This window comes from Mus caroli, chromosome 11 (genome assembly GCF_900094665.2).
Source record: "Mus caroli chromosome 11, CAROLI_EIJ_v1.1, whole genome shotgun sequence".
NCBI lineage: Eukaryota > Metazoa > Chordata > Mammalia > Rodentia > Muridae > Mus > Mus caroli.
In genome coordinates, this window is record NC_034580.1 from 942,527 (window position 1) to 970,411 (window position 27,885).

Sequence of the window (27,885 nt, forward strand, 5' to 3'; positions counted from 1 at the left end):
TGTGTGGTTCTGAGTGCACCTTGCGGGGACTGAGGCAGAGGAGGTATGGACAACTAAGAGAAGAACTCAGGAGCTATTTAATTTCAGGAATTAGGGCATTGGGATTTAAATTCTTCTAGGAACAGCACTGGGCACAGGAAGAGCTCTGGACTGGAAGTGTCAGCCTTGTTCTGTACCCCAGAACTAATGTGTTATGGGGGCTATTCAGCACCAGCATGCATGGGTGTGACAGCAAGAACGGGGCACTGCGTTCCCTCCATGGTCACTTGCTTGTGCCTCCGGGGCCTCCTCACTCAATGGAGAACAGTGGCCTCAGAGTCAAAGTCCCTCCCGTGGTGCCCTGACCTCAGATCTCCTGACGCCCATAGCAGACAAAGTGGTACAAAGATTGGCACAGGGGTGTGAGACAGAAACACAGCCCGCTCTTTTAAACCCTTCAACAAATATTTGTGGAACACTCCACAACCCCAGGGCCATAGGAACTTTCTGGAAAGCCCTTGAACTCATAGGGCAGCCCCAGAGGAAGGTCCCCTCCTCTTAGCCCTGCCTTGTGGGGCTGCAGCTGCCTCAGGTTACCTCTCTTCTCCAAGTGCCAGTAGCCTAGCGTGCAAACTAATCCTTGCCTTCCCCCCTGGGGCCACTGTGGGAAAGTGGTGAATGCACAGGGCAGGACATCATTGTTATTATTATTGTTGTTGTTGTTGTCATGGGTTATTTGAAGACAGTGAGGAAATGAGAACCAAGTCCAGTCCTCTCTTCCCCTGGGTCCCCACTTCCTCCTCCGTTCCCCAGTCCACCCTGGCTTTGTCAAGAGATACAAATCCTCTCCCAGACCCACTTCCCACACCTGAAGCCCTCTGATTAAGTCCTTTCCCGGGTATCACTCTCTAATCCCTAAGTCCTTTCTCACCAGTCTCCGGTTGTCTCAGAGAATCAAATCCCTTTAGAATGAGGTGGCCCAGTTAGCTGCCAAGGGAGAGGCTGGGGGCAGGGATCTGGAACCTCTGGACTGCCTCAGAGGAGACTAGAGGACTGGAAGGGTCCCTGAAGGCCTTACTTCAGTTTGGGACTAGTCAGCAAGAGGCTAGGGACTTCCCGAGTGAATGTGTGTTAACACTTCTGCTCTTACCCTGCATCCAAAATGGAGGCCAGTTCTCAGCACCAGGTCTGTTCACTCCCCACCATGGACTTGGGAAACAGAATGGTGGCCCGCCAACTCTGGAACCAGACCACCTGGTTCTGTTACTTAACCAAGTCCTCAGGTTCCTGTTGAGAAATGGGAGGGAGTGAGACCCTCACCACCTCACCACTGGGGTTAAGTAAACTAGTTTATGGAAAAGATGCCTAGAGCCTAGCAAACGCAGCAGCTTCTGTCTGCTCGCACTTCCTGTTTCCTGCCCCAGACTTTCTGTAGGCACCACCCACACACCATCTGGGAGTGGCTTTCCTGTGCCTGACTACAGACCGAAGTTGCCCCGACCCCCATGCCTATCTTACTCTGTTTTGTTCTCCGTGTGGCGCCCAGCTGTGGTCTGGAATGGGATGGCAGTGTATGTGATTAGGTTTGCTCTCTGCTCTCAAGGGCAGGAGCCGTTGTGGGCCAGAGTCATAGCTGTGTGCTCAGTGTCTGGACCTCAGGTGGATGGACAAAGGAAAGGGCAGTCTGTCCCTTCCTCCTCCCACTGTGTGGCAGTTGCCTGCTGCCACTCTTCATCTGGCCTGTGTGACCCTGGGTGACTGACCCAGTGACCCTCTCTGGTGGGAGCTATGATGGCACCCCAGGGACCGTCAACAATTCTCCTGTGTTGGTTTGGGTTTCATGTCTGCAAGGTGGAGAGACTTCTGAATTCTATGAGTGCCATCCCTAATGTCTAAAATTCCCACCAACTCTGGAACCAGAATGTCTCTTGTTATCGCATGGAATCTCACGCCCCTAGGCCTGGAATTTGAGTGACCTGGGCATTTCTTCCCTTGAGGCTCTTTCTGTACAAAATAACCCACCAAACAGGGAGTTCCAAGGTGGCAACCTTTCCACTGGGGCTAGGATGCCCCCTGGTGGTAATGTGCAGCATGGCTCTCCCGATTATTAGAGCGTATAACCTGCATGTAGTCTGCACTTCCGGCCAGCACCACAGTCCATGGCATGCCTTACCTACCCCGATGGCATTTGCTCGGGCTTACCTGCTGGAGGAACTCATTTCACAGTTAAGTGAAGTTTCACAGTTAGGTGGAGTTTTGGGGAGGGGGGCTCACTGACTTTACTGTGTTCCTCATTACTGATACCAGTCCTCCCATCTGCCACTGGGGGACATATCTATCTCTTGCCTCAGTCTGGATCCTCCTACTGCTTTAAGACTTAAGAAAAGATAGAAACTGGGGTCCCCTCCGTTTCCAGGGTCAGGAAACCTGGTATAACCAGAAACAAGCGGGTTGGAATCAGAGCATGTGGGGTGAAAAGGCCCAAATCTTTTCATCCAAGATCCATACGAGCTGGCCAAAGGAGAAGTGGCTTGCTTGGAAGCACGTGATGGGGAAATAGCTGTCCTGTCCCTCCTGGCTCCCCATCCTGTCCCAGAAGTCAAGCAAGCTGGAGCTGCAGACCTGTCTCCTTCAAAGGCACTGAAGGTGTTGAGCATCCTGTCTGTCCATTGCTGGGAATGGATGGTCTGCCTCGCTCCCAGTCCTCGCCTTCAACAAGACCACACCTCTTAATCCTTCCTAAACAATTCCACCAACTGGGAAACAAGCATTTAAATACATGAGCCTATGGGGCCATTCTCATCCAAAGCACCTTGACCCCATAGGCTCGTGGCCATATCATAATGCAAAATTACTCAGTCCAAGTCCAGAAGTTCCCATAGCCTTTTGGTCTCAATACTTTAAAGTCAAGAGTTCAAAGTCTCTTCTGAGACTGAAAGCAATCTCTTAGTTTTACCCCCTAATTTGTCTTTACAAATTCACATATTTCTAACATCCAATGGCAGAAAATATCAAACCATTCTGAATGGCAGGAAAGGGAGCACAGAGAGGAAATATTGTACCAAGGGAGACCAAAACCTAGCAGGGAAAATTTCAAATTCTGTGGCTCTGCCCTTCCGGCTTTGCTGCCTGCAACATCTCCCCACCCAACCTCCTGCCAACCCCAGGCTGGTTCCACTCCCTGTCTATGGCTCTCCTTGCAGGTACCCATAGCTCGGTCACCTCCTACATCATGGGGTCCCCAGTGCAGCCCAGGTTTTACCTTCACAGCATCATGGAATGGCCTCTCAGGGTCTTCAAGGCAGGGACTTCTCTGCCACACATTGCCTGGCCTCAGCAGCTCTCCTTAAGCATGGAGGAAGATTCCACAAGCTCGTCACTTGTGTTTCCTTCGTGACACTGAAACCAGACACACATGAACAGCACTGCCTAGCTTGGCTGTGCCCTTGGGATGGAACCTGTCCCACTTCAGTCACACTAGCATCAGCTTTCATTTGTGGCTTTTTTTAAGAGCAGAAAATTCCTAGGCCTTCTCTCACAATTGGGGGGAAGCTTAGCTTGTGGGGTCTTGCCCGGGGACCCCCTCCCTTCATTCCATTTCAGATCAGGTCTCTCCTTAATTTCTTTTCCTCTTTCAGCACAAGCCTTGGCTCCAACATTAAGTTACCCTGGTGCCCTTTCTCTCTTTAAGCTGTGCATTTTGCCTTGTTTGCTCATTTTCATTGTAGAGTGATCACTACTAACCCACATGACAGAGTCAATGTTAGTCTGTCTTGAAATCTCCTCTGCCAACAAATTTAGTCCATTGCCTTTCAATTTAGCCTCAGGCAAATTCTTAGAACAAGGGCAGAAAAATAGCTACAGTCTGCCAAAATATCACAAGAATAGTGTCTAGCCCAGGTGCTAATATTGTCCCCTCTGACATGGGCCATCATAGTCTCCACTGCTCTCAGTACTACTGCCTCCCAAGCTCCTACTAGGGTTCTCCATTAATCCCCACTTACAGTGTTCAACCATTCTCCTAGTCCAACGTTTCAAAGACTTCTACATTCTTCCCCAGAATAGCACAGGCAGGCCCTTCATAGCAAAAGGCCACTCCCTGCTACCAGCTTCTGTCTTAGTTACTCTTGATTGCTGTAATAAGACACCACCATGACCAAAGTAACCCATAAAAGAGTTTGTTTAAGTGAGATAAGGATCCAGAGTGTTCCAGTCCATGATGCTGGAGCAAAGCATGACCATCATTGACTAGAGCAGCAGCACAGGTCACATCTTGATGGCAAGTTGGAGGCAGAGATTTCAGTGGGGCTGGCATGAGGCTTTGAAAACCTCAAATCCTGCCCCCAGTGACACATGTCCTCCACCTCCTAATCCTTCTCCAACAGTTCCAGCAAGTGGGAACCGAGTGTTCAGACATGTGAGCCTCTGGGCGCCATTCTCATTCCAGCCCTCAGGATGCCTCCATTGCTTCTTCACCTTTGTTTTTGAGGCAAGGTCTCTCATTGAACTGTGAATTCTGTAATTTTTTTAAAAAAGATTTATTTATTCATTTTACATATATGAGCACACTGTAGCTATACAGATAGTTGTGACCCATCATGTGGTTGCTGGGAATTGAACTCAGAACCTCTGCTCACTCCAGCCCTGCTCGTTTGGCCCCACTCACTCTGGCGAACTTGGTAATTTTGTAGACTGGCTAGATGGTCCTTGTGGTCCGCCTGTGTTCACCCACTAATACTAGGGTTACAGAAACCCATCCGTTGCCGGTTTTTATGTGAGTACTTGGGCCTGAACTTGGGTCCTCCTGCTGCCTCAGCAACCGCATTATCCACTGAGCCGTCTCCCCAGCCTGTGTTTGACTTCTTGAGAATTTGCCAGCCATGGACAAGGATTCAAGTTTCCCCACACCTTCACTAACATGTACCATGTTCCAGCTTTTAAGGAACTGTCACAGAGTGTTTGAGTAACTGTCTTCAGAGGGACTGTACTGTCGTACGTTTCTGCTGAGGAACCATTTTGCATTCATTTTGCCTGTGACATTGCCTATGACTTTATCATTCTATAGGTTGCTGATGAAATAGTTCCATTTTCCACCGAATGATCTTGCCATCTGTTCAAATCAGTTCTGTGAAACCTGAGAGATGGCTCATACGATGAAAATGCTAGACACTCTTCTAAAGGACCCAGGTTCAATTCCCAGCACACCCTTGGCCAATTAATTTGTAACTCTAGTTCCAGGGGACCCATTGCCCTCTTCTGGCCTCTGTTGGTACTGCATGTACACAGATATACATAAAATAAAAAGAAATCCTAAAAAGTAGAACAGAAAATCAACTCTGTGGATGTATGGATGATTTCTATCTAGACTCTCGGTTCCTCAATTCTTTTCCATTGTTCACTGGCTCTCTCTATGTGTCTTTAAGATTTTTTAGATTATTAATTCTGTGTATTCATGTTGGGGTGGGTATGGGTCCATATGTGAGTGTCAGTGCATTAGAAGGTCAGAGAGGTCATTGGATCCCCTGGAGTCGGAGTCATGGATGAGTGTGAGCTGCCTGATGTGTGTGCCGAGAGCTCCAGGCCTGTGCTAGAGCAGGACTAGCTCTTGGGCACTGAGCCATCTTTCCATCCTCTGTCATTATGTGAGTGCCACATCATTTGACTGCTGGAGCTTTCAGAATGAATCCCGTGACTCCTGATTCTGGGTTCCTCTGTTTCAATATGCTCTGGATATTTGAGTCCTTTATAATTCCACAAGCACTGGGGCTGGGCTCAGTCCCTTCCCCGTAGGTTGTTACAGCTGTGACAGGGCTCGCACAGAGTTTTTCTGGTGCTTTGGGTAGCACTAGTGCTTTAGCCATATTCCTTCTGCTACTCCATCAGTGCAGATGCCTTTCTGGGTCTGTCTATCTGTCTGTTTGGTCTTCTTATGCATTTCAGTAACATTTTATAGTTTCCAGCGCACATGACCTTTGCTTCCTTGTTTGTATTATTACCCACAGATATTTCATTACTTTGTATAATAGTACTGTTAGGTTACTACTTTAATTTATTTTTAAAATTGTCTCTTGCTGGCAGATAAAAGCAGACTGACTTTTGTGTGTTGATCTTAGACACCCCAGTGAGCTTGCTGGGCCTTCTTCTTAAGAAGTTACCTTTGGGGCTGCAGAGATGGCTCAGCGGTTAAGAGCACTGACTGCTCTTCCAGAGGCCCTGAATTCAACTCCCAGCAACCACATGGTGGCTGGCAACCATAAGCAATGGGATCCAATGCCATCTTCTGTTGTATCTGAACACAGCAACAGTGTACACAGATATATGAAATAAATAAATAAATCTTTAGAAAAAAAAGAAGTTGCCTTTTAAAAAATTTTTTTCTTGCCTTTATTTAAACAGTTCTCAAAACATGTGAGTGAATTGGGCCTCCTTTGGTAAACAAAGGACCTGAAAATCATATTTAAAAGTGAACAGGCAGTCTTCATCCATGACAGGTTTGATGAGCCCCTGTCTCCTTCCATACTTTGAAGCACCCAGTATTTTCATATCGTTTAGACGCTAGAAGAACAAGAGTCCATCTGTGGTGGACTGTGTTGTCACTTGCTGATAGTTAGATGAAATACCATTATCTCCTGTAACAGCCTTAAGAATCAGCCCTTTAAAGGCAAGCATCTGTAGCTCTTATTCCCTGCTATGCATAATACAGATTACACAAAGGCCGACACCTCCACATTAATGTAAGCATTAAGCATTTGCTGTATGGGAAGATTTTTGTTCTAATACTAGCAGCACAGAGTTACAGCGTATTTTTTAACACTTAATCGCAGGTATATTGAATATGGCAAGTTTCATGGACTCCTGAAAGAAAATGATTTTATTTAACTTTTTACTTTTTGTTTGTTTGTTTGTTTTTTGTTTTTTCGAGACAGGGTTTCTCTGTATAGCCCTGGCTGTCCTGGAACTCACTTTGTAGACCAGGCTGGCCTCGAACTCAGAAANCCGCCTGCCTCTGCCTCCCGAGTGCTGGGATTAAAGGCGTGCGCCACCACGCCCGGCAGAAGTTGCCTTTTAAGGTGGCTCTCTGTGAAGTCTTGGCTAGCTTGGTCTACAAAGCTAGTTCCAGGACAGTTAGTGCTAGCTACACAGAGACACCCTGTCTCAAGAAAACCAAAACCAACCAACCAAACAAACAAAAAGTGCCTTTTGTACTTATCATCCGGTAAGAATCGTTTGTGCTGCAAAGCATTCATCTCTGGTGTGTGATAGTCTGCATATGAAGAACCCGCTATTCATCTCTTCTCCTAGTTACAGAGAGTTGGGCTATGTCCAGTCTTTCACAGTACAATCTCTGCTTGTGGACGTTGTACATCGTGGTGCGCACTAGGCTCCGCACCACGATGTACAACGTCCACAAGCAGCAGCATAAAAGGTGTAAAAGCCACCTAACTTCATAGGCACTGTTCACTTTTTAAACAGGAGACAATAGAAAATATTGTCCACAAACAATATCCCAGCTCTATGGCAGGTTTCAGAAAGTCTTCAACTTCATGCTTTAGTAGCCACGAGGTGAGTAGGCTGGTGATCGAGAGCGTGACCTGTATCCTCCACGACTGTAGTAAGGAGAAGGTGACCCTCTTCTGTAAATCTGATCCCTGTCTTGAGCTGCTCTCCATCCACCTCCTCCACCACTTCCTCCTCTGTATGATCTGCTGTAATAGTCCCGGCCATCATACCCCCATCATATCCTCTGTCATAATAGCCGAGGCCCGTGAACTGCCATAAGTGGGTCTCCCCATATAAATTCCTGGTGTTGGGGTATGGGGCCTTTTTGTTATAGAGAAAGCGATCCTAATTCCATTGGCACGTTCTTTAGCTTCCTTGGCATCATCTACATTTTCAAAATATACAAGGCAAATCCTCTTGAACGTCTAGATTGCTGGTCATATATAATAGACACATCAGCAATGGGGCCATATTTAGAGAACACTTCTCTTAGGTGTCTTTCTGTGCTGTATAAGCTCAACCCAAATACACCAAGACAACAGTTGGGGTCAGGATTTGCCCGGTTCCCAACATGACCTTGTATAATGCCTTCTAGAACTTCTTCTGGATCTAGACCTAGATTCAGACCTGGACCTCGACTTTGATCTAGACCGCCTTGAGTCTTCCTTGGAGCGAGACCTTGCAGGTGTATGCCGTGCAAATTTCCCTGATCCGTGAGCACTTCCACTTCGGGAAGCAGAACTGGAGCGCCGTAGTTCTGCTCAATGATGTCGTCGCTCATGACTCCGGGTCACTGCCATTAAAGCATGGCTTAGGGGGCAGAGTTTTGGAAGTTGGCCTGTTTATTTGAGGCAGGTCTCGCTATGTTGTCAGTGCTGGCTTTGACTCCTGGGCTCAGCCAGTCCCTCTGCCTCAGCCTCCTGAGGATCTGGGATTGCATGTGCCTGCCGCAGCATCCAGTTTTATTGCTTGTTTGCAGACGATGGGGTCTCACTTTGTAGCTCATGCTGACCTTGAACCCACAATCTGCTTGCTACTACATCAAAATGCTTAGTGTATGGGCATGTCCCAGCATCTTAGGATTAGTTAGGCTTATTTTTTAAGATTTATTTTTAAAAATAGCATTAATTGTCTGTGTGGATAATCATTATTCTATGTGGGACCGTGAAAGACAGTCTGTTTTGGTTGAGTGAGGCTTGCTCCGGAGACTCAGTAGAAAACTCTACAAGGGACAGAGCCACGTTCCCAGAGATAGGTGCCTAACACCACAGAGGCCCCAACTCCATAATTCTGTAACTATCAGCCTGGCAGACAAAGCCCTAAACTCCACCCTCACAGTTACCTGACAATAGCCAGGTATGCTCCTCCCACAGCTACCCTGCAACTACAAGATAACCCAGCCCACTATGAAAGGAGCTGCTTGGGACCTCCTCTCTCTTAAGCTCTCACCTTTCCTACTCTAATCTCTAGCTCTCCTTCTATCCTTCCCTTCCCCCCTCTCTCCACGTGGCCATGGCCGGCCTCTTTCTTTTACCGTCTCTCTTTCTCTCTGCCTTTCTACAATAAAGCTCTAAAACCATAGACCGACTCTGCTCATCAAGGCCCTTAAGGGTTTGAACGATAGAACCGCGTCTAACCTCCCGCCAGAAGGCCTTCCTGCGCTCCAGCCACGAACTGGACCAAAGACTCTCGCCTGCGTGGGAACCACCCAGCGTCCCCTCTCCCCCTGCCCTCTGCTCTCTTCCACCCCAAGGCTGACCAAGCTGCCCATGGGGCCTCCACTTTGTTCTCAGCTCTTCCGTGGTGTCCAGCGGCGTCTGGGATGCCCAAGACTGAAAACCTGTTATCTCTGGCCTCGTGAGACCCAGAGACTGTGTCTTGTCCACCCCCCATGGGCCGGGGACCATGGCTTCCCACAGCCAGTCACCCACTCTGGGCCGTGTGGAAAGCGTACGGCAGTCCTCCACGTCTGGCCACCCAGAGCACCGGAACTCTGGCTGGACGCAGGTTTTCTTCCACTCCCTCTATTCCCTCATGCCCACTGCTCTACAATTCTAAACTAGATACTTATAACTAGAGTACCTACACAAATGTATGCATCCGGTTTCCCTTGGAGAAAATAGTTTTCTAGTGTGGCTGTTCCTTGCTAGCACAGCAACATAGCTAAATCCTAACCCCTCAGCTGAGCGGAAATTCTAATTCCCTAACAGTACCTGACATTGTCCGACTCCAGCTGCTCTCTCACAGGACTTAAAATTCTTGGTGTTTTTGCTCAATAGTTACTTCTGCCAGATTGTGGTGGCACGCGCCTTTAATTCCAGCACTTAGGAGGTAGAGGCTGGTGGATCTCTGAGTTCAAGGCTAACCTGGTCTACTTAGTGAATACTAGTCAGGGCTACACAGAGAAACTCTGTCTTGAATACTTCCCTCCCCTCCCCCCAGAATAATTACTTTTAGTTTTTCAACACCTCCCACACCACAGAGGACTGAATCAAGGGCTCATGTATGTAAAGCACGTGTTCCATCTATGACCCACATCCTCAGCAGACTTTCCACATGTATAGACCATTCTTGTCCCCTCGTCCATCCAGTCCTATTGGTGGTGTCGCCTTCTTTTATCTGAGCATTATACATTCCGGGGATGAGTCGTTTAGTTACAAATATTTTCTTCAAGTTTGGGGCTGAGGTTTCTACCACTTTACTTATTTACATCCATGCTCATGGAGGGTTTCTTTGGTTCATGTACATGTCTTCCTAGCTGGATCTCCACTCACACTGAGGCAGGTCTTTCACTTGGACTTGAGCTAGCTAGCTTAAGGGGTTCTCTGTCTCCAGCTCCAGGAGCTGGGATTATAGCCCAGTGGCCACCTAATATTTAAACCAGTGTTTAGAGGTGATCGCTGGTTCCCACACCTGCACCGCAGTCTGGTCTCCCCAGCCCTTCTTTTGCCTTAGTGTTCTATTTTTCACTCTATCGTGGGCACATTATTTATTTTTAAATACTATTTATTTATTAATACTTTTTGTCCAATAGGGTTCCTATAGCTGTGATAAACACCTTGGCCAGAAGCAACTAGGGAGAACGGGTTTACGTGGCTCTCACTTCCACATCATGGTCCCTCACTGAAGGGGGTCAGTGCAGGGATCCTGGAGGCAGGAGCTGAGGAGGAGACGATACTGGCTTGCTCCACATGGCTTGCACAGCCAGCTTTCTTAGAGAACCAAGGACTCTGAAGCCTGTGGTGGCACCACCCACAGTGGACTGGGCTCCCCCAGGAATAACTATGAAGAAAATGCCCTACAGGCCTGCCTGCAGCCTGACCTTATGGAGGCATTCTTGGGAGTGGGGGTTAAGATGGGGTTTCTCTGCATAGCCCTGGGTGTCCTAGAACTCACTCTGTAAACCAGGCTGGCCTTGAACTCAGAGATCCATCTGCCTCTGCCTCCCGAGTGCTGGGACTAAGGGCGTGCGCCGCCACGCCCTGGCTCGGAAGCATTTTCTTAACTGAGGTTCATGACTCCAGCTTGTGTTGTTGATATAAAACTGCCCAACACATTTTTATATCTAGTTCTGAGTGCAAGGAGAGCGCATGTATCATGGCACATGTGTGGAAATGTATGTCAAAGTATGGATGTGAGTGGGGGAATGTCAAGTCATGGGTGAAGGCCAAAGGACACTGCAGGAGTTGGCTCTCTTCTTCTATCATATGAGTCCCAGAGATAAAACACAGGCCCTCAGGTCACGAGGCTTTACCCACTGGGCCATCCTACCAACTCTTATTTTCTATGTAAGAACTTTTTTCATTTTTATTTTATTCTTATGAGTGTTGGCCTGCTGCACAGGCATGAAGTGTACCATACACCTGCATTAGCCTACAATGGCCAGAAGAGGGCAACAGATCCTCTGGGACTCTCAAGCAATTGTGAACTAGCAGTCCACGTGGGTGCTGGAGTTAAACCCAGATCTTCTGAAAGGGCAGCCAGTGCTCTAATTACTGATCCATCCCTCCAGTTGCTACACACATCATTTAACATCTTGTTTTTGTTTTTGTTTTTAAAGAGGGTCTCTGTATAATAGGCTGGTCTCAAACTCCTGCCTCACCCTCCCAAGTGCTGGGATTACAGGCATGCCCATCATAATATAGTTTTTCTGTCATTAAAAACAAACAAAGCCAGGCGTGGTGGCGCACGCCTTTAATCCCAGCACTCGGGAGGCAGAGGCAGGCGGATTTCTGAGTTCGAGGCCAGCCTGGTCTACAGAGTGAGTTCCAGAACACCCAGGGCTACACAGCAAAACTCTGTCTCGAAAAACCAAAAACTGGGTTGGTGAGATGGCTCAGTGGGTAAGAGCACCCGACTGCTCTTCCGAAGGTCAGGAGTTCAAATCCCAGCAACCACATGGTGGCTCACAACCATCCGTAACAAGATCTGACTCCCTCTTCTGGAGTGTCTGAAGACAGCTACAGTGTACTTACATATAATAAATAAATAAATCTTAAAAAAAAAAAAGAAAAAGAAAAACCAAAAAAACAAACAAGACCAAAACCAAACAAACAACTCTCAAGCACTTGAAATCATCAAAATCGTGTTCTTTATTAAAATGTTAAAGTTGTATTTGAGTCTTTAATTCACATGAATTGGTTTTCCTTATGCATGGTGCCGTAGGGATCCAATTTCACGTCTTTTCCCAGTGGTACCTAACTTTGTTGTGATTTAGCAAAGAGCAAGCCATAGCACCTCCTCCCAGGTCCCCAAGGGCAATGCCTCCTCTGACAGCCAATTTTATATATGTGCGGACTGATTTTACGTCAATTCCCTGTTTGCAGGCCGGCCCAGCTTCTTCTCTACATCTCTGTCTTCTTCTGGGAATATTTTAGTCATTGCATCCTGGTGGCTAAACAGGTTTCTATTTTCTGTAGATTTTAATATTTTATTAGAAAGTGGGAGGGGGTGTTGCAGCTCATTTGCTCTTTGCCCTTTTATCAGGGTACAATTTGTAAAAGGCTCAGGTTTCAGATTGAGCCAGCTACCAGCAACCACAAACCTCTGGGCTGAAGGACAAATTTTCGGACAAAAGCAGAACCTTCTCATTCCAGTAAGCACAGGCGATCATGTTAGAAGCGAGGTAGTGCAGGTTTAGATCAAGCCCATTTTACAGGCGAGGACAGCCCAGTGCTCCGTGTCACTATGGCTCTGCCTGTTTTGTACAGCTTCGTGTGCCCAGCCCTCCTCCCTGCTCCTTTAAAACCACGGCCGCAGTCTCCCCATCTGCTTTCCATCTGTGATTCTCTGCAGCCTGCTCGTTGATCCCATGAAAGAACGCTGACCCAGAGGAGGACGAGACATAGCCTTGACAACACCGTAGGTCAATCAGCCCAGACCCCTACACCTCCCTCGCCCCTACATTTCTCCAATCCTGAGACAACCCGCACCTATCTCCACTGACAGACAACTTGGTGAGCTCTCCAAGGCTCTAAGGATTTGCTCCTCGCAGCTCCTCAAGCCTCCTACATTAGGTTTCTCAGGAGCCACCAGGAGGCGCTCTTGCTGTCAAGCACCAACTCAGCCTCCCCCCTCCCCGCACCGCCCCCTCCGGCTGCGGCCCCGCCCCTCCCGGTGCCGAGCCCCGCCCTGTCCGGCGCGGCCTGGCTCACTCTGTTCTCCCGGTCCCCGGGACCTTAGACTACGGCCTTGCCATCTCTCCGGTCCGATCATGGGCCCTGCCGATCGCCCCGCGCTGAGGTCGCCATCGTTGCCGCCCCATCCCCCATCGCCGCCGTCGCCGCTGCTGCTACTGCTGCCTCTGCTGCCTCTGTGGCTGGGCCTGATGGGCCCCGGAGCGGCGGCGGACGGCAGCGAGCCGGCGGCCCGGGAGGGACGGGGCGGAGCCCGCTCAGTGCGAGTGGATGTGAAACTGCCGCGGCAGGACGCCTTGGTATTGGAGGGCGTCAGAATCGGTCCCGAAGCCGGTCCGGAACCTCTGCTGGGCGGCCGCCTGCTGCTGGTGAGCTCAGCCCCGCCTAAACTTGCCGTGACCCTCGGATAGACCCCCCGCTGTCTTCATCCAGAAGCTAGCCCTTGACAGTCCAGAATGCTACTTCCCAGCATTCAGGAGTTGACAAACCTGATAGTCACGTGCCCCTTCCACACTCATTCCCATACCCTGACCTTGCGTGCTTTGTGGCAGACCCCGGCCGCCTCTTCTAATCCCCTTGCCTCCTTCTTTTCATGGCTCCTCTTACACAGATGGATGTCGTGGATGCTGAGCAAGAGATACCCGTAGATGGCTGGATTGCAGTGGCATATGTGGGCAAAGAGCAGGTCGCCCAGTTCCACCAAGAGAATCAAGGCAGTAGCCAGAAGGCATATCCCAAGGCTCTGGTCCAGCAGGTGCAAAGGGTGTTTGAGGGAAGGGGAGAAAGAAAATGCTTTCGAAACATCTGCTAGAGCCAGGCTAACAGGTGGCCTATGAGGAGTCTTTCCAGAGAAGCCCTGGGCCAGAGTGGGTCAGCAAACACCAGTATGGAGCATCAAAGCAGTGTGATGGGGAGGAGGTGGAGAGACTTGCTGGGAAAAGTGGACCTGCTCTGGTGATAGGAGCTGGCAAGGGTGGAGAGCTGCTTTGCCAGGACTAGGGCCAATGAAAAGAATTTTGGATCCTGCAGAATGAAAGGAGTGTAAGTTTCTCACACACATGATAATGTACAAATTTCTTAAAATCAAGAATATTCTTTATGTAACTATGGTATAGGAAAGTTAGCATCTAGAAAATGTTGTGATCTATGTTCCATAACTAAATATTGCCTTAGTCCACAACCATCGTGTGTTGCCTTTGGCTGTCATTATCTCGTCGGCCTCCAAAACCATCCCTTAGCTTTGGCTTGACTTCAGGGAGCTTATAGCTAGTCTATCCAGAGGTCGGGTTCCTGAGAGCTGGGGCTGTGGGTAAGGCAGGTGTGTGACAGCCTCTCACCTTCTGTCTTCCCTTGCAGATGCGCCGAGCCCTTTTCCTGGGAGCCTCTGCCCTGCTTCTCCTCATCCTAAACCACAGTGTGGTCCGAGAGGTAACCTGGCTTGGACTGTGAGGGTGAGCAGGTGAGGGGACAGGGGACGGAAGCATGCTGACCCTGCCTGTCTCCTGCAGCTGGATATATCCCAGCTTCTGCTGAGGCCAGTGATCGTTCTCCATTACTCCTCCAACGTCACCAAGCTGTTGGAGGCCCTTCTGCAGTGAGTTCCGTTTGTTCTGGGTGGTCTGATGCCTGAGTGCTGTGGGTCTCTTGCTTTTCGGTGGGCTCTAGGGGAGGAAAGTATCTCTGGAGAAGGCCCTTACCTGTTGGCCCTTAAACTCCTAAGGTTGAAACTGGGGGATGGCATGGGAAGGAGAGGCAGGATCTGGGAAAAGAGCTGCCCTATGGGCAGCGGGAACTAGTCCAGCATGAGGAAGCTGGATGCCTGGTTGACAGGCTATTCCTTGGCCTGGCTACGTAAAAACACAGGCAAAGAGCAGCCAGGAAAAGTCTGGGAGCCAAATCAGAAGGCCTATGGCAACAGTGTCCTTGTGTATCCACTGCAAAGCCAGGTAGATGAATTTAGGCCTCCCTTCCCAAAGGCCTTCTATCTGCTCCCCACCCATGACTCTCCTCTCAGGAGGACCCAGGCTACTGCTGAGATCAGCAGTGGAGAGTCCCTTTCAGCCAACATCGAGTGGAAGCTGACATTGTGGACCACCTGTGGTCTCTCCAAGGATGGCTACGGAGGCTGGCAGGACTTGGTGTGCCCAGGAGGTGCTCAGGCCCAGGAGCAGGTAGGCCCAATGGATCCTAGGACAACCCTACATACATTAGGCTGACTATTTAGTAGAGTAGATCATGTAGTCGTCGATGATTAGCAGTGCCATGACACTTGGCCTAGGTGGTGGGCAATGGCTGCTGATGCCTTCATGGTCTCTGCTCAGTGTGGCCTTCACAACTCTCTCTCTCTTTTTTTTTTTTTTTTTTGGTTTTTCGAGACAGGGTTTCTCTGTGTAGCCCTGGCTGTCCTGGCACTCACTTTGTAGACCAGGCTGGCCTCGAACTCAGAAATCCGCCTGCCTCTGCCTCCCGAGTGCTGGGATTAAAGGCGTGCGCCACCACGCCCGGCTTACAACTCTCTTACTTGAGCCAGTTTTTGCCCAATGGGGATAGAACCAGGGCCATGTTCATGCTAAGCAAGTGTTCTGGTAGACAATGTCGCCTCCACTGGGTCATGTCTTGCCACCTGTGTGCCTTACTCTCCAGCTCCCATACGCACCCTGACTTCCTGCCTCTGGGCCCGACTAGTGATTGGCATTCGATCCTCTTCTCAGTCCTCGGCTGGCTCGTGGACCCCTCGTTGCTCACCTTGCCTTCCTGCTTTGAATGTTTGCTCCTCTGCTCATAGCCCCACCGTCTGCTCAGCATGCCTGGGCTGTGCTAGGCTGTAACACTGCCGTAGGAGCTCTAAGCCTGTATGTTAGAGAGAGTGACTTTGTGTCCTTGTGGCTATGGCTGTGTTTTGTGTCCACATCTTCCAGTGCTTGGCTTCCAGGGGTTCAAGGTGTTCAAGTCCACAGCATTTCTTGAACCCCAATCTGTACAGGTTGAAGGGAAGTAGACATACTCTCTTCTTCTAGTGCATAGATTCCAATAGTTTGTGATGTGGGCCAGTTTCAAGTCAGACAGGTTAAAACCCTGGCTCCTAAACTTTAGGTGAACCACCTAAGCCAGGTGCTTTCCTGTTCTTTCTCTCTCTCTCTCCCTCCCTCCCTCCCTCCCTCCCTCTCCCCCCTCACTTATTGGGGCGGACTACACAGACCTGTGGGGAAGGGAAGCATTTGGTGAAGGGCAGAGGGATAGGTTACATCTGGGGAGAAGAGCAGGCTGGGAAAGGGCCTCTGTGGCCTGGAGGTGAGAATGCATAGCTTAGTCCAGGATGGCAGGGACAGAGGACAAAGCTGAATAGCTGAGAAGGTACTGCCAGCCAAGATGGGGGTGGCCTGTTCCATGTTATACAGCCATGGCAGGTGAAATGTTCAAATGATAGCCCGGCAGGCATCTCTAGGAACTGCCCTGGTGAACAATGGACTTCACCAGCTACTGCCCTGAGCTGGGAATGTGGGGCTTGTGCTGAACCATGTCCTGGCTGCTCCAGACCACAGGCTGTAGAGAGGCTCTGCCTTGATGGCTGACTGGCTTGCCACACTGTAGCACAGGACACTGCACAGTAGCCTGCACTGTGGCCGGGGAGCAGATAGCCACTGTCATTCCATAGGGCTGACCCACAAGCTGGCAGCAGGCACAAGCTCTTCCAGGTCATAGCAAAAAGGACCTGAGCCCAACCTTGGGCTCAGACTAGATGCCACCACTCCACTGTGATTAGAGGAGAAAGAGGCCTCTAATGATCCCAGTGCTGTCACCCCCAAGCAAGGGCTGGTTTTGCTGCATTCACAGCTCCCAGACTGGTCTAGGATGGTGGCTCTTTTGTCTGGTCATTTTGGCCCTTCTCCTTTGCTGTGATGGGAGTCGAACCTATGTTAGGAAGAACAGTCCCAGGATTTATAGGGCTGTTCAGACATCCCACCCTGTCTGCTGTGACAAAGAGCTACTAGGAAAGCTGAGGACTTTGGAGTGAATTGTTTTTCAGTCACAGTACATCTAAACTTGGTGTAAAATGGTGTGCCTGGGTGGGAAAGCCCCTGTGGCTTGCTGCTTCTGCCACTTCAGTTTCATTCTCCCAAGGACTGAGTCTCCAATATGACTATGTCATACTAAAGGGCCTCGAGGACTACCGAGGACGGCAGCAAGAGAGCCCATGGCCTATGGGTATGAGGAGGGCTGGGCAGGGGGAGCACTTACCCTGAGCGTCAGGGGATGCTCCTGGAGCAGTAGGTCAAAGGTGTGAAGAGAAGGGACAATGAAGATCAATTTTCATGACAGGGGAAGTGTGGCAAGGCAAGGGACAAGGGAGACGGGGCATGGCTGTCAGATTGCTGGTGATGTCCTGGGTGTGGGGGTGGGGAGCACTTCGTGCTTCTGGTTGAAGAGAAAATGATCATAGCACTTCCCCCAGCTTTTTCTGTGGCTTCAGGTGTGAACATCAACTTAGATGCAGGTGAGTGGAGGATGTAGGGACTGAGAACAGCCGAGGAGGAAATCTGTGCTGGGGCAGAGTAACAGGGTGACATGTGACTCTCCATGGAGCTGGGGCAGACCCGGGAGAGCCCATAGGCCAGTGGCATGGAGACCTCAGAAGAGCAAGCGAGGGGCTTCCACAGGCAGAGCCCCTCAGTGTTTCAGGGGTTAATATCCCTGGGGGAAGCATGTGGAGCGTTCTCAGTGCCCTGACATCTGCCTCCCTTCGCAGAAGCACCTGCAGCAGCTATGGAACGCCATCTTGCTTGTGGCCATGCTCCTGTGTACAGGCCTTGTGGTTCAGGCCCAACGGCAGGCATCAAGACAGAACCAGCAGGAGCTTGGAGGCCAGGTGGGAGCCAGACCGTAGAAGCCCTCATACCCGCAGCCCTTGGGCCTGCAAGACTGTGGCCATCCTCTTCCCACAGGAGGATTTGTTCAAACGCCGTGTGGTTCAGAGACTAGCATCCCTCAAGACTCGGCGCTGCCGGCTGAGCAGGGCAGCACACAGCCTTCCAGAGCCGGGCACTGAGACGTGTGCTGTGTGTCTAGATTATTTCTGTAACAAGCAGGTTAGTGCCTGGGCACAGTCAGTTACAAGCTGGCCTGTGGCATCCCCAATCCTGCTCCCAAGAGACCCTCAAATCTCCAACCAGGACTGTCTTCCAGTCCTTATTATGGCTGCCAAAAGCATACCTGGGGATGGCCTAGGAGCGCTATGCACAGTCCCGGTGAAGGGCACAGGTCTAGCTCCCATCTAGAGCCTGTGCCCCTCCTCCCACCCTATAGTGGCTCCGGGTACTGCCCTGTAAGCATGAGTTCCACCGAGACTGTGTGGACCCCTGGTTGATGCTACAACAGACCTGCCCACTGTGCAAGTTCAACGTCCTGGGTGAGCACCAGGGGCCAGGTGGGATCCTGGGCTGACTCCCTAAGCCCCATCTGATCCCTCTTTCCCTGTCTTTCCTTACAGGGAACCACTACTCAGATGACTAACTGCCCCAGTGGGAAGTCTGCAGTTCGGGATGGACCCTTCCCAGCCTACACTACAGGAGAGTGGGATGGACAGACCAGCTAGCCCTGTGGGCAAAGGAAAGGTCCCACCATGCCCATGGCGGGTAGAAGGGCCTCACAGCTCCAGGCTGAACACAGGACCCAGCAGGCCAGGAGAAATCATTAAGAGCCCTTCTCTGCAAACCTGGGGTATTTGTGTCTGTCCTCATAGGCAGCTCCCACAACTCTGGGAAAGAACATATGGCCATTACACCTGTCCCCAGCACTCTGGAGCGTCAGTGTTGAGTTTTATGCTATTTATTGGGGGATAGATGAGGGAAAAGATGTGTGGCCATGGGACCCACTGGCAGGAACCTGACTTTCGGACATGGCCTGATCAATGCCGTTAAAGTGAGCCTGCTCCGTTACCTGCTGCCTGTCCAGCTGAGTTCTTCCAGGCTGGCTGGGATCAGAGGCCTTAGAAGCCATCTAGTGCTGTATTTCTTGGTTGGGCTAAATGTTACTGACCAGGATACTTGAGGCCACAGAATCTATGTGGTGCATCTGCAAGGGCATCATTAAAAGGAAAAAACAAAAACACAAAACAAATGTTTGGGTAGGGCAGTTTTAATAGTAAAATAAACATGGAATCTATTTTAACATAAATCTGTTAAGACATAAATCTGTGTGATGTTTTAAGATATTAAGGAAAAGATGGGTATGTGGTGGCATATGCCAATAATCCCAGAAACATGGAGGTGGAGACAGGAGGATTTATAGTTTAAGACCAGCTGGGCACAGCAGTGCACCCCTTTAATCCTAGCACTGGTAAGGCAGAAGCAGGCAGACCTCTGTGAGTTCGAGGCCAGCCTGGTCTACATAGCGAGTTCCAGGACAGCCAGGGCTATACAGAGAGACCCTGTCTCAATATAACATCACAAAACAAAAAGTTCAAGGCTAAACCGGGCTGCTGGGCAGTCCCTGCAATCCCCTTGTTCTTTGTCCTCTGGGAAGGGAAACCAGAGGATCACGAACTCCTGATCATCCTTGGCTGCACAGGGAGTTTGAAGTCAGCCTGGGCTACTCTCAAAAAGAAAAACAAACAAAATACCAGTCACCTTGGTTTCTCTTGCTGGGAACAGGTAGAATTCTTAAATTCCTCAAGGCCTTGCACTCCTAGGCTGCACAAACATACCTTGCATAATGTTTAAAATATTGACTCTAAGACGCTTCAGCCCCTGTGAACAGGTTATGTAAGGTGATCTTCAGATGCGAGAGGCAAGGGCTGAGGCATGGGGAACTGGTAGAGCACTTGCCTAGAATGCACAAGGGCCTGGATTCAGTTCCCAACACTAAGCACTAACAATAGAAATGAGGAAAGCGTCTGACCAACACACAAGCCACGCAAAGCAGGAGGAAGTGGGGGACCGAGGGGTGTCCCATACAGGACACACATTCTCTACTGCACACCCTCCATTCCTTTCTTTCTTTTCTTTTTCTTTTTGAGGCAGGGTTTGTATGTGGCTCTGGCTGGAGCTTTCTATGTAGAGCAGGTTAGCCTCAAACTCAAAGAGATCCTCCTGCTTCCGCCTCCTGAGTGCTAGGATTAAAGTGCTACCATGCCCACCTCTGCTGCCTTCTTGAAGATGGGTGGTACCAATAAGAAGCCAGGCAAGGAAGGCTCCTTGAAGCAGCAAGGCTCCAACCCCACAGCCTAAGGCTAAGCATCAGGCTCTGTCACAGCAGGAGCTGTAAGAGCTGGACTCTTGCCCGGAGCCACCCTGAGTGATACCGTAGTTCTCCCCTCTGAGCACCCTGAGCAAAGGGCCTAATCAAGATGGACTTCTGGGCTTCTTTGATTGTTTCCTATCGTTTTATGCCTGTCCACCTGCTGTCTGAGTTAGGCCCTTGCTATATGGCATAGGCTAGCCTCAAGATCTCAGTCCTCCTGTTTCAACCTCCCTAGGGTATGTGTCACCTAAATGAGAAGGGTCTGGCCTACTGACTGGTACAAGCGAGAGTGAGTAAGTAGATGCTGACTCAGCAGAGGCATGGGATCTTCAGCAGTCACAGGGCCTCTCTCGGGGAGCTGTGCCCAAAGCTGGCTCTCCCCGGGTAGAGTGGCTCAGAGCCTCCAGTCTCCCCCAGAACCTCTGGGCTGTTAAGAAGCAGAGTTGGGCCAGCAGTGGTGGCGCACACCTTTAATCCCAGCACTTGGGAGGCAGAGGCAGGTAGATCTCTGTGAGTTCAAGGCCAGCCTGGTCTACAGAGTTCTAGGACAGCCAGGGCTACACAGAGAAGTGCTGTCTTGAAATACCCCCTTCCCCCAAAAAGAAGCAGGTTGGGAGACCTTCACTATTGACTTAGGCACTCAAACCTAGTACACAATTAAATAATGCCACCCACACTAGGTGAGTGTGCCCTGAGAAATCCTCAGTAAAAATTTAGAGCCTGTCCATCACAAACAACACGACTCAAGGTAGGCTAGTGGCTTGCTTAGAATGACCACTGTGTGCATGGTGTGGCTGGTAGCATCCTTGTTCCATCTTGTGTCATCCTGTAGCTGGGCGAGCCCCACGGCTGGCTAAGGTATCCAAAGGCCTGGACTGTCCTCCAATGGTTTGGTGGGGCTCTGACTTCTAGGACTTAAGAGGGACTTCCCAGTTGTTCCTAGAGGAACAACAAGCTCCCCGGTGAGCTGCCTGGTGCCCTTTGGTCTTGTATCAGATGCAGAGCCCAGGTGGAAGGCAAAGGCACCACTGCTCTCTGCCTGCCTTGCTGAAACAGAGGTCTAGCTCCTAGCCTAACTCGTTGTTTCAGATGTGTCCCCATACCCCAAGCCCTGCCCCGAGTGCTGGCCAGTGAACGTGGAGTTACCCCTCAGCCCTTTCTATAGGACACAAAGGCTGGACTTCACTTGGCTCAGATGCTGCCTCTCAATGTGGTCCTCCCACAGCGCCTGCCAGATACAGACAGGAAGCTCCCAACTCAATGAGAGGCTTCCATTGGTCAGCGACCGGCATGGTGGGGTCACAGAGGACCTTACCCAACAAGAAGGGAAGGTCTGTTCCTCCAGCTCAGCCACGCTGAGGCCAAGATCGCAGTGGGCAGATGGCTGGGGCTTTTATTCCATGGGGGACTGCTAGCCACCTGCCCTCCAGCCCTACCCCTGCTGCGGGTTACGTGGGCCGCTCCTGGGGCTGGTATGTAGAACCAGCCTGACGGTTTGGTGAAAGCTTTCTCCTCAGCCTGGCCAAGGCCCTTATGGGGTTCTGGGTGCAGGTTGCTGAATGAGTTCCATCCCCCAAAGAGAACTTGCTGGGCAAGCTGCTGGGCTGCCGAGAGGGGGATGTGCGGAGCCCGCCTGGATGGGTCCTGCCTGTGCTGCTTGTCCTGCTGCCAGGAGACTGCCGTCTGCCTTTCAATCTAAGGGAAGAAAGGAACAGCAACCCTGTGATCAAAGGCACCATAGCACTTATGACTTATCCGCCTGGCCTCAAGGAAAGCCTTACTCACCCTGAGAATGCACTCTGGGCCTGGGCTGGAGGTGTTGCTCCTTGGATGTCCTTGAAGGGAGGGGACCAGAGCTGGCCCTGCGGGACCATCTGCAAAGAAGGCAAAGTACAGAAGGGCGCAGGAGTCCCTCCCTACACTATAGAATGCCATAAGGTAGATAGAGAGGCAGAATCCCAAGCTAAACCCACAAGTCCTCCTCACTGACAGACAGGGCTTGGGAAGCCACCCAAGGGCCACCCACCCTCAGGTGCAAACTCTGGAGCAGGCAATATATACTGACTCTTGAAGTAGACTCATGAGGGGCTGTAGTAGGATTGTGAGCTAGAAGGCTCGGTCTTTCATAGTCTCATACTTCCTGACATATGGAAATTATTTTTCAACTGTGCCCTAAAGCCACATGTCATGAAGTAGGCTCTCATGACACAATCTCAAATCCTGCCTGGTGGGAACCCTTTCCAAATAAAATACCCAAGCCCTTCAAAGGTTCACCTTGAGGCCTCCCTGCTGGGCCACCTCTCGGATTTTGGTCAGCATCGACTGGAGCCGCTTGTTCTCCTCCTGTAGGACCTGGATACGGATAGCATTGGCTTGCACTTGCCTCTCCATGTCCTGCGTGACATTGCTAGAGCCTGCAGAGACAAATTTGAGCCACACCTCACAGAGTCTGCCTCTTGCGTCCAGTTGGACAGGGCCTCCGAGGGTGGAGAGGGGTAGCATCCCAGGTATCCAGCACTTATCCTGCCCAGGCTTTCACCCCACCCTGATGCCAACCTGCTGTGACAGTGAGAGCCAGGGAAGGCCTAGAACTTGCAGGTTTGGATGTTGAATAAAACAGTGGGTCTTGGGACTAGAGAGATGGCACAGTGGTTATGAGCCCTGGCTGCTCTTCCAGAGGTCCTAAGTTCAATTCCCAGCAAGCATTGTGGCTCACAACCATCTGTAATGGGATCTGATAGCCTCCTCTGGTGTGTAAGCATACATGCAGACAGAGCACTTATATACATAAAATACATGAATAAATCTTTTTAAAAAAAATAGAATGGATTTTATTCAAGGCCACTTGCCTTTGGCCTGGCAAGGGTACTACTGGGTCACAGGAAGTCACCATGTGTGGTCTTCCTTACACTGTGGTCAGTGGGCGAATGAAAAGCATCCAGCTCTACAAATTCAAGCAAGCTGTTGCCCATGCTAGATCTCAGTTTCCTAGTTTATAAAAAAAGGTGTTGGCTGGAGAGATGCCTCAGTGCTTAAGAGCACTTCCAAAGAACCAGGATTTAATTTCCAGCACCCACATGGCAGCTCACAACTCCAGTTCCTGAGGATCTATCCTATCTTCTGGCCTTAAGGCACCAAGCACCAACACAGTACATAGAGATAGATATATATGTACCCAAAACATCCATACGCAAAAAAATGATTTTTTAAAAAAAATTAGCCGGGCGTGGTGGCGCACGCCTTTAATCCCAGCACTCGGGAGGCAGAGGCAGGCGGATTTCTGAGTTCGAGGCCAGCCTGGTCTACAAAGTGAGTTCCAGGACAGCCAGGGCTATACAGAGAAACCCTGTCTCGAAAAACCAAAAAAAAAAAAAAAAAAATTTGTAGGGCTGGGGAGATAGCTCAGCAGCTAAAGAAAGATGTTTGCCACCAAGCCACCTGAGCTTACTTCCTGGACAAACTGACCCATGTGGCAAAAGGAGAAAACCGACTTCCATGTTTGTCTTCTGACCGCACTCCTGAGGTGGCAGGTACACACATACAATGTAAATGTACAAAAAGGTTTTTAATTTTAAAAGAAGAGGGTCTGGGCCAACCTCAGAGGCAGTTGTGGGCAGCAGACAGGCTGGCACTAAGTGTTCAGCAGTGACTACTCACTGACCAGCTTAGCAACACTGAACCTCCTGACAGCTCTGGGGAGGATCCATCCAACCCAGGGCCTTAGAACTCTAGAAATGCTGGCAGGAGAACAGAAATCACCTGACAGGATCCTGTGACAGTGTAGGTGCCCAGTGATCCTGACCATAGGATCCAGGATACTGGACAGTTGGGCCTGTGTCACTAAAAATGGTCCCATGGTATATGACAGTAGGAAAGGAACTCTGGAAGTTGAGAAAGCCTGGCATGTGGGCAGGGCATGTGCTGAAGGAAGACAGGCCTGTGCCCAGGTCCACTAAGGTGAGAAGGGCACTCACTCTGCCCTGCATCGGCTCCAGAGAGGTGAGCAACAGATGAAGTGCTGGTGGCTCTAGAGCCACACAACTTAGGCTTGCCCTCTTGCCCCCCTCCCCCATCTCCTCTGGCTGAGGGTGAGAACAGCAGCAAACCCAGTCACATCCAGGCAAGTTCCATGTCCAAACGGGCCGCACCCTACCCTCAGCAGTGCCCCCAGGCCCCTACTTTGGATCTGGGCCTCCTCTGGCAGGTGCAGGTCTGGGAAGGTCACCAGCAGCCGCTCCCTTTCCTTCAGCTCCTCCAGCTGCCGCTGTAGCTCAGAGATGGTCAGCCGCAGGTCTGTAGTCACCTGTTCCAGGTCCTGTTTTTCCTGCTGCAGGCTCTGCAGCAGTTCCTGGGGCAAAGAAAAGCTCAGACCTGGCTTTAAGCTCCCTTGGGGACACAGAAAAGGCACACAAAAAAGGACATCAACAATGCTAGAGGCTCCTCAGGGGTGAGGACTGCCTTCCTTCTCACCCTACCCCACTGCACCTGCTGGGCCTGTAGCTGGCACTGTCCCTGTTCCCTATCGCTCTGGAGGCTCTGCAGCTGCTCCTCCAACTCAGACCGCTGGGCCTCAGCCTCATCCAGACTTCCCCGCAGCTCTTCCCGCTCCTGGTCCAGACAGTCCAGCTGCTGTAGCAAAGTCCTCTGCTTGGCCTGCAGGGACTAAATAGGGATGGATAAGCAGGGCAGAGGTAAGGACCCTGCAGCCAAACTAGCCTCGTTGGACTAAGGGGGCTATAATGTGGTGTCTACAACCTTCTGTGCTATGTTTGGATACAGAGACCGGCACGCAGTTGTTAACATGCAGCAGGTAGCTGTATGCCCGTTGGGATAAGTCCAGGACCCACTGTCTAGAAGGCAGTGGGTGACCCGACTTCTTTCCAGTCATACAGTTCCCACTCTCTTCATTAAGTCTCCAGTGTCACATCTGCCTGTACCCTGGCACCTATTGACTATAAAGTCCTGGCTCTGCCTCTCAGTAGCTATGTGGCCTGGGGCTCAGTTTCCCCATTTACACAATGGAGACAACACAAGTGTCTACTTCCTTCTGTTCCAGCAGAGAGTAAGGATCAGAGGGCTACAAAGCCTGAAGCCCAACGTCCAGACTGTAGGCCTCACCTCCTGATGGCGGACCATGCTGTCGACGCGGGCCTTCTCCTTGTCCAGCTCCTTGCTGGCCCAGCGGATCTGCTGGCTAGCCCCGTCCAGCCGCCCCGCCAGCAGCTGCACTTGCTCCTCCAGCTGCTGCACCTGCCTCTCAGCTGCTGCCCTACGCTCCCCTTCCTCCTCCAGCTGCTGGGCCTTGGCCTCTGTAGGATTGAGGGAGCAGATACAAAAGGGAGCCCTGGGTGGGAGTCTCTAAAACACCTCTGACTGGGACTAAGGGAGGTCACATCACAGATCTGAAGCCCAGATCACAACACGGAGCTCAGGAAACCATGGGGTGGGAATGGAATACAGAAGGCACTTTCTGCCCACTGATATTGTGACTCCAGTTGGGACCATCATCAAAGCATAGAAAGTAAGACCCTTCCTCTTGTGGTTTCTACTCTCTTTGCTCTAAAAGCTTGGAATGGAAACAGAGGTACATACCTGGCTATATGGTGAGTTGGAGATGTGAATGGGGGTCCCACAAAGGGGCTTCTTACCCATGGCCTGCATGGACTTCTGCTGCTGCTTCAGGTCTCCCTCCAGAATGGCCACCTTTGTCTTTAGGTCACATGTTTCTATAGCAGCCAAGAGAGAGGCCTTTCAGAGGATCACTTGGGCCCATAGCCTTTAAGCCCAGTGCAGCCTGTATGGTGAAGGCAACCATCTAGTGTGCAGGGGCTGCTTGCATTGTCAAGGGAGACCTGGGGTAATCCTAGGGGGCCTTGGATCTTACATGCTCCACAGGAAGCTTGCTGCATTATCTATGGCTCTCTGGACCCAGCGCTCTCCACAGATATAATGGTGAGACTAAGAAATGGCAGTGACTTCTTGCCCTAAGCCTTCAGCCAGCAACAGTGGGCCCCAATACCTTCCTTTTGCCCAAGAGCTTTTGCCAAAGCTAAGAGGCTGCTCTGTTAAGGCCGAGTGTGGGGGTAGGGCTAGGAATGATCACCTGGAGTGAAGTTAAACACCCGAGCCCTCTCCCCTTCTGATGGGGCATGTCTGCGGCTGGGCTCCAGGAGTTAGTCCCTAAGAGGACAGAGCCCCAGTGGCCCAGTGTCACCAGCTGGATGTCTACACCCTTCCTGTTGCCTTCCTGTCCGGGGACTTCTGGCCATTCCCTAGCCTGGGTTTCTTCCATGCAGACTGCTGGTACTCAAAGCCTGGTCTCTGACAGGGAGGAGGGATGGTCATCTTAAGGTCATGCCAGTGTCTGGCCTCTGGGAGTAGACCTGTGAGCAGCTGATGCCTGTCATGCTCGCACTTGGCCAGGGTCCGCTCAGCCTCCTCTGTCTGCCGCTGCCGCTCCCCTTGCTCCTGCTGCAGGATCTGCTCCAGCTTGCTCACCTGCTTCCTCAGTCCATCCTTCTGAACCTCAGCATCTTCCAGCTGAGCCCTGAGGGGCCCAACAAGCTGGGTGAGGGCCCCCACATGTTTATTGAGACGAGTCAGGTCTTTGCTCTGCTCTGCTGCCCAGTGGCCCACAGTGGCAGCTGGCAGTGGTTTAAGCCCCAGGCTGTCCTGCACCAACTTCTGGAACTGGCCCAAGGATGAAGGCAAGTTTTGGCTCTGACACAGGCTGATAACCACCTTGCCCACCTCCCACAAGCTGCCCTGGACACTGCTGCAAGCATCACAGGGCACCAAGGCTGTCTCGACGGTCTGGGAGTAGACGTTCTTAGTTTTCTCAGAGGTTCCACCTGGGCTCCGCAGGGAGACTCTGACAGGGATGCTCTGCAACCCTTGGCAGATCAAAGGCAAGCCTGGCACCGGGGAAGGAGGCTTGATGAACTTGGCAGTCATACATTCTGGGCTCCTGGCTGGTTCACCCTTAGCTGTGGGCTTGGTGATAGAAATCTCCCCTTGGTTTGCTCTTTTCTGGGGTCAGGAAAAGAAAGGGAAGGCAGATGAGAGAGACAGGCATGGAGTGACAGCCTTGCCCAATGCTTAGATCTTCAGATGTTAAGTAAACTTGCATAAATCACAGAGAACCTTCTTTTTCTCTCAAACGCAACCAAGGCCTGGCCTCTTTTCTGCTCTCTCTGCTCCCACCCTAGGCTTTACCTGGTTAAATATGCAGGGAACTGAGAGGGTACCGGTTAGCTGTAACAGTATCAGTCACAGCAATTGCTGCTGGGTTCTTGCCTGTTCTCATGCCACCCTAACCTCTCTGTATCAGGCTCCTCTCCCTTGCAGTGACAGTATGCTTTCTCACGGGGTGACTGAGAGATTTGATACCCTGTTAACAAATCAGGCTCATATAAAACCCACAGATGCAGGCGGTGGTGGTGCACGCCTTTAATCCCAGCACTTGGGAGGCAGAGGCAGGTGGATTTCTGAGTTCAAGGCCAGCCTGGTCTACAGAGTGAGTTCCAGGACA

At 50.9% G+C, this 27,885-nt stretch overlaps 2 protein-coding genes and 1 pseudogene across 5 annotated transcripts in view; 1 reads left to right on the forward strand and 2 right to left on the reverse strand.

The window, feature by feature from the left end:
- Positions 1-7,433: 7,433 nt before the first annotated feature.
- Positions 7,434-8,260, reverse strand: LOC110306241 (annotated as a pseudogene). Its single transcript, XR_002379237.2, has 2 exons — positions 7,734-8,260; positions 7,434-7,675 (listed from the first exon to the last, which is right to left on the reverse strand). The product of XR_002379237.2 is annotated as a transformer-2 protein homolog beta-like (transcript).
- A 4,825-nt stretch (positions 8,261-13,085) lies between these two features.
- Rnf215 (ring finger protein 215) lies at positions 13,086-19,289 on the forward strand. Its single transcript, XM_021176765.2, has 9 exons — positions 13,086-13,483; positions 13,726-13,869; positions 14,472-14,543; positions 14,624-14,709; positions 15,130-15,286; positions 17,863-17,982; positions 18,059-18,202; positions 18,420-18,522; positions 18,604-19,289. Exons 1-9 carry the CDS (start codon positions 13,193-13,195, stop codon positions 18,624-18,626), a joined length of 1,140 nt encoding a protein of 379 aa, XP_021032424.1. The 5' UTR covers positions 13,086-13,192; the 3' UTR covers positions 18,627-19,289.
- Positions 19,235-27,885, reverse strand: part of Ccdc157 (coiled-coil domain containing 157) — a 20,159-nt gene continuing 11,508 nt past the window's right edge. For all 3 annotated transcript variants that reach the window (XM_021176761.2, XM_021176762.2, XM_021176764.1), the window contains 8 exons: positions 26,738-27,383; positions 26,003-26,080; positions 25,473-25,663; positions 24,840-25,016; positions 24,534-24,702; positions 22,629-22,768; positions 22,140-22,228; positions 19,235-22,049 (listed from right to left, as the gene is read on the reverse strand). In XM_021176761.2, the coding sequence (XP_021032420.2) occupies positions 21,803-22,049; positions 22,140-22,228; positions 22,629-22,768; positions 24,534-24,702; positions 24,840-25,016; positions 25,473-25,663; positions 26,003-26,080; positions 26,738-27,383 (1,737 nt within the window). In that variant the 3' untranslated portion in view covers positions 19,235-21,802. The remainder of the gene's footprint in view (positions 22,050-22,139; positions 22,229-22,628; positions 22,769-24,533; positions 24,703-24,839; positions 25,017-25,472; positions 25,664-26,002; positions 26,081-26,737; positions 27,384-27,885) is intronic.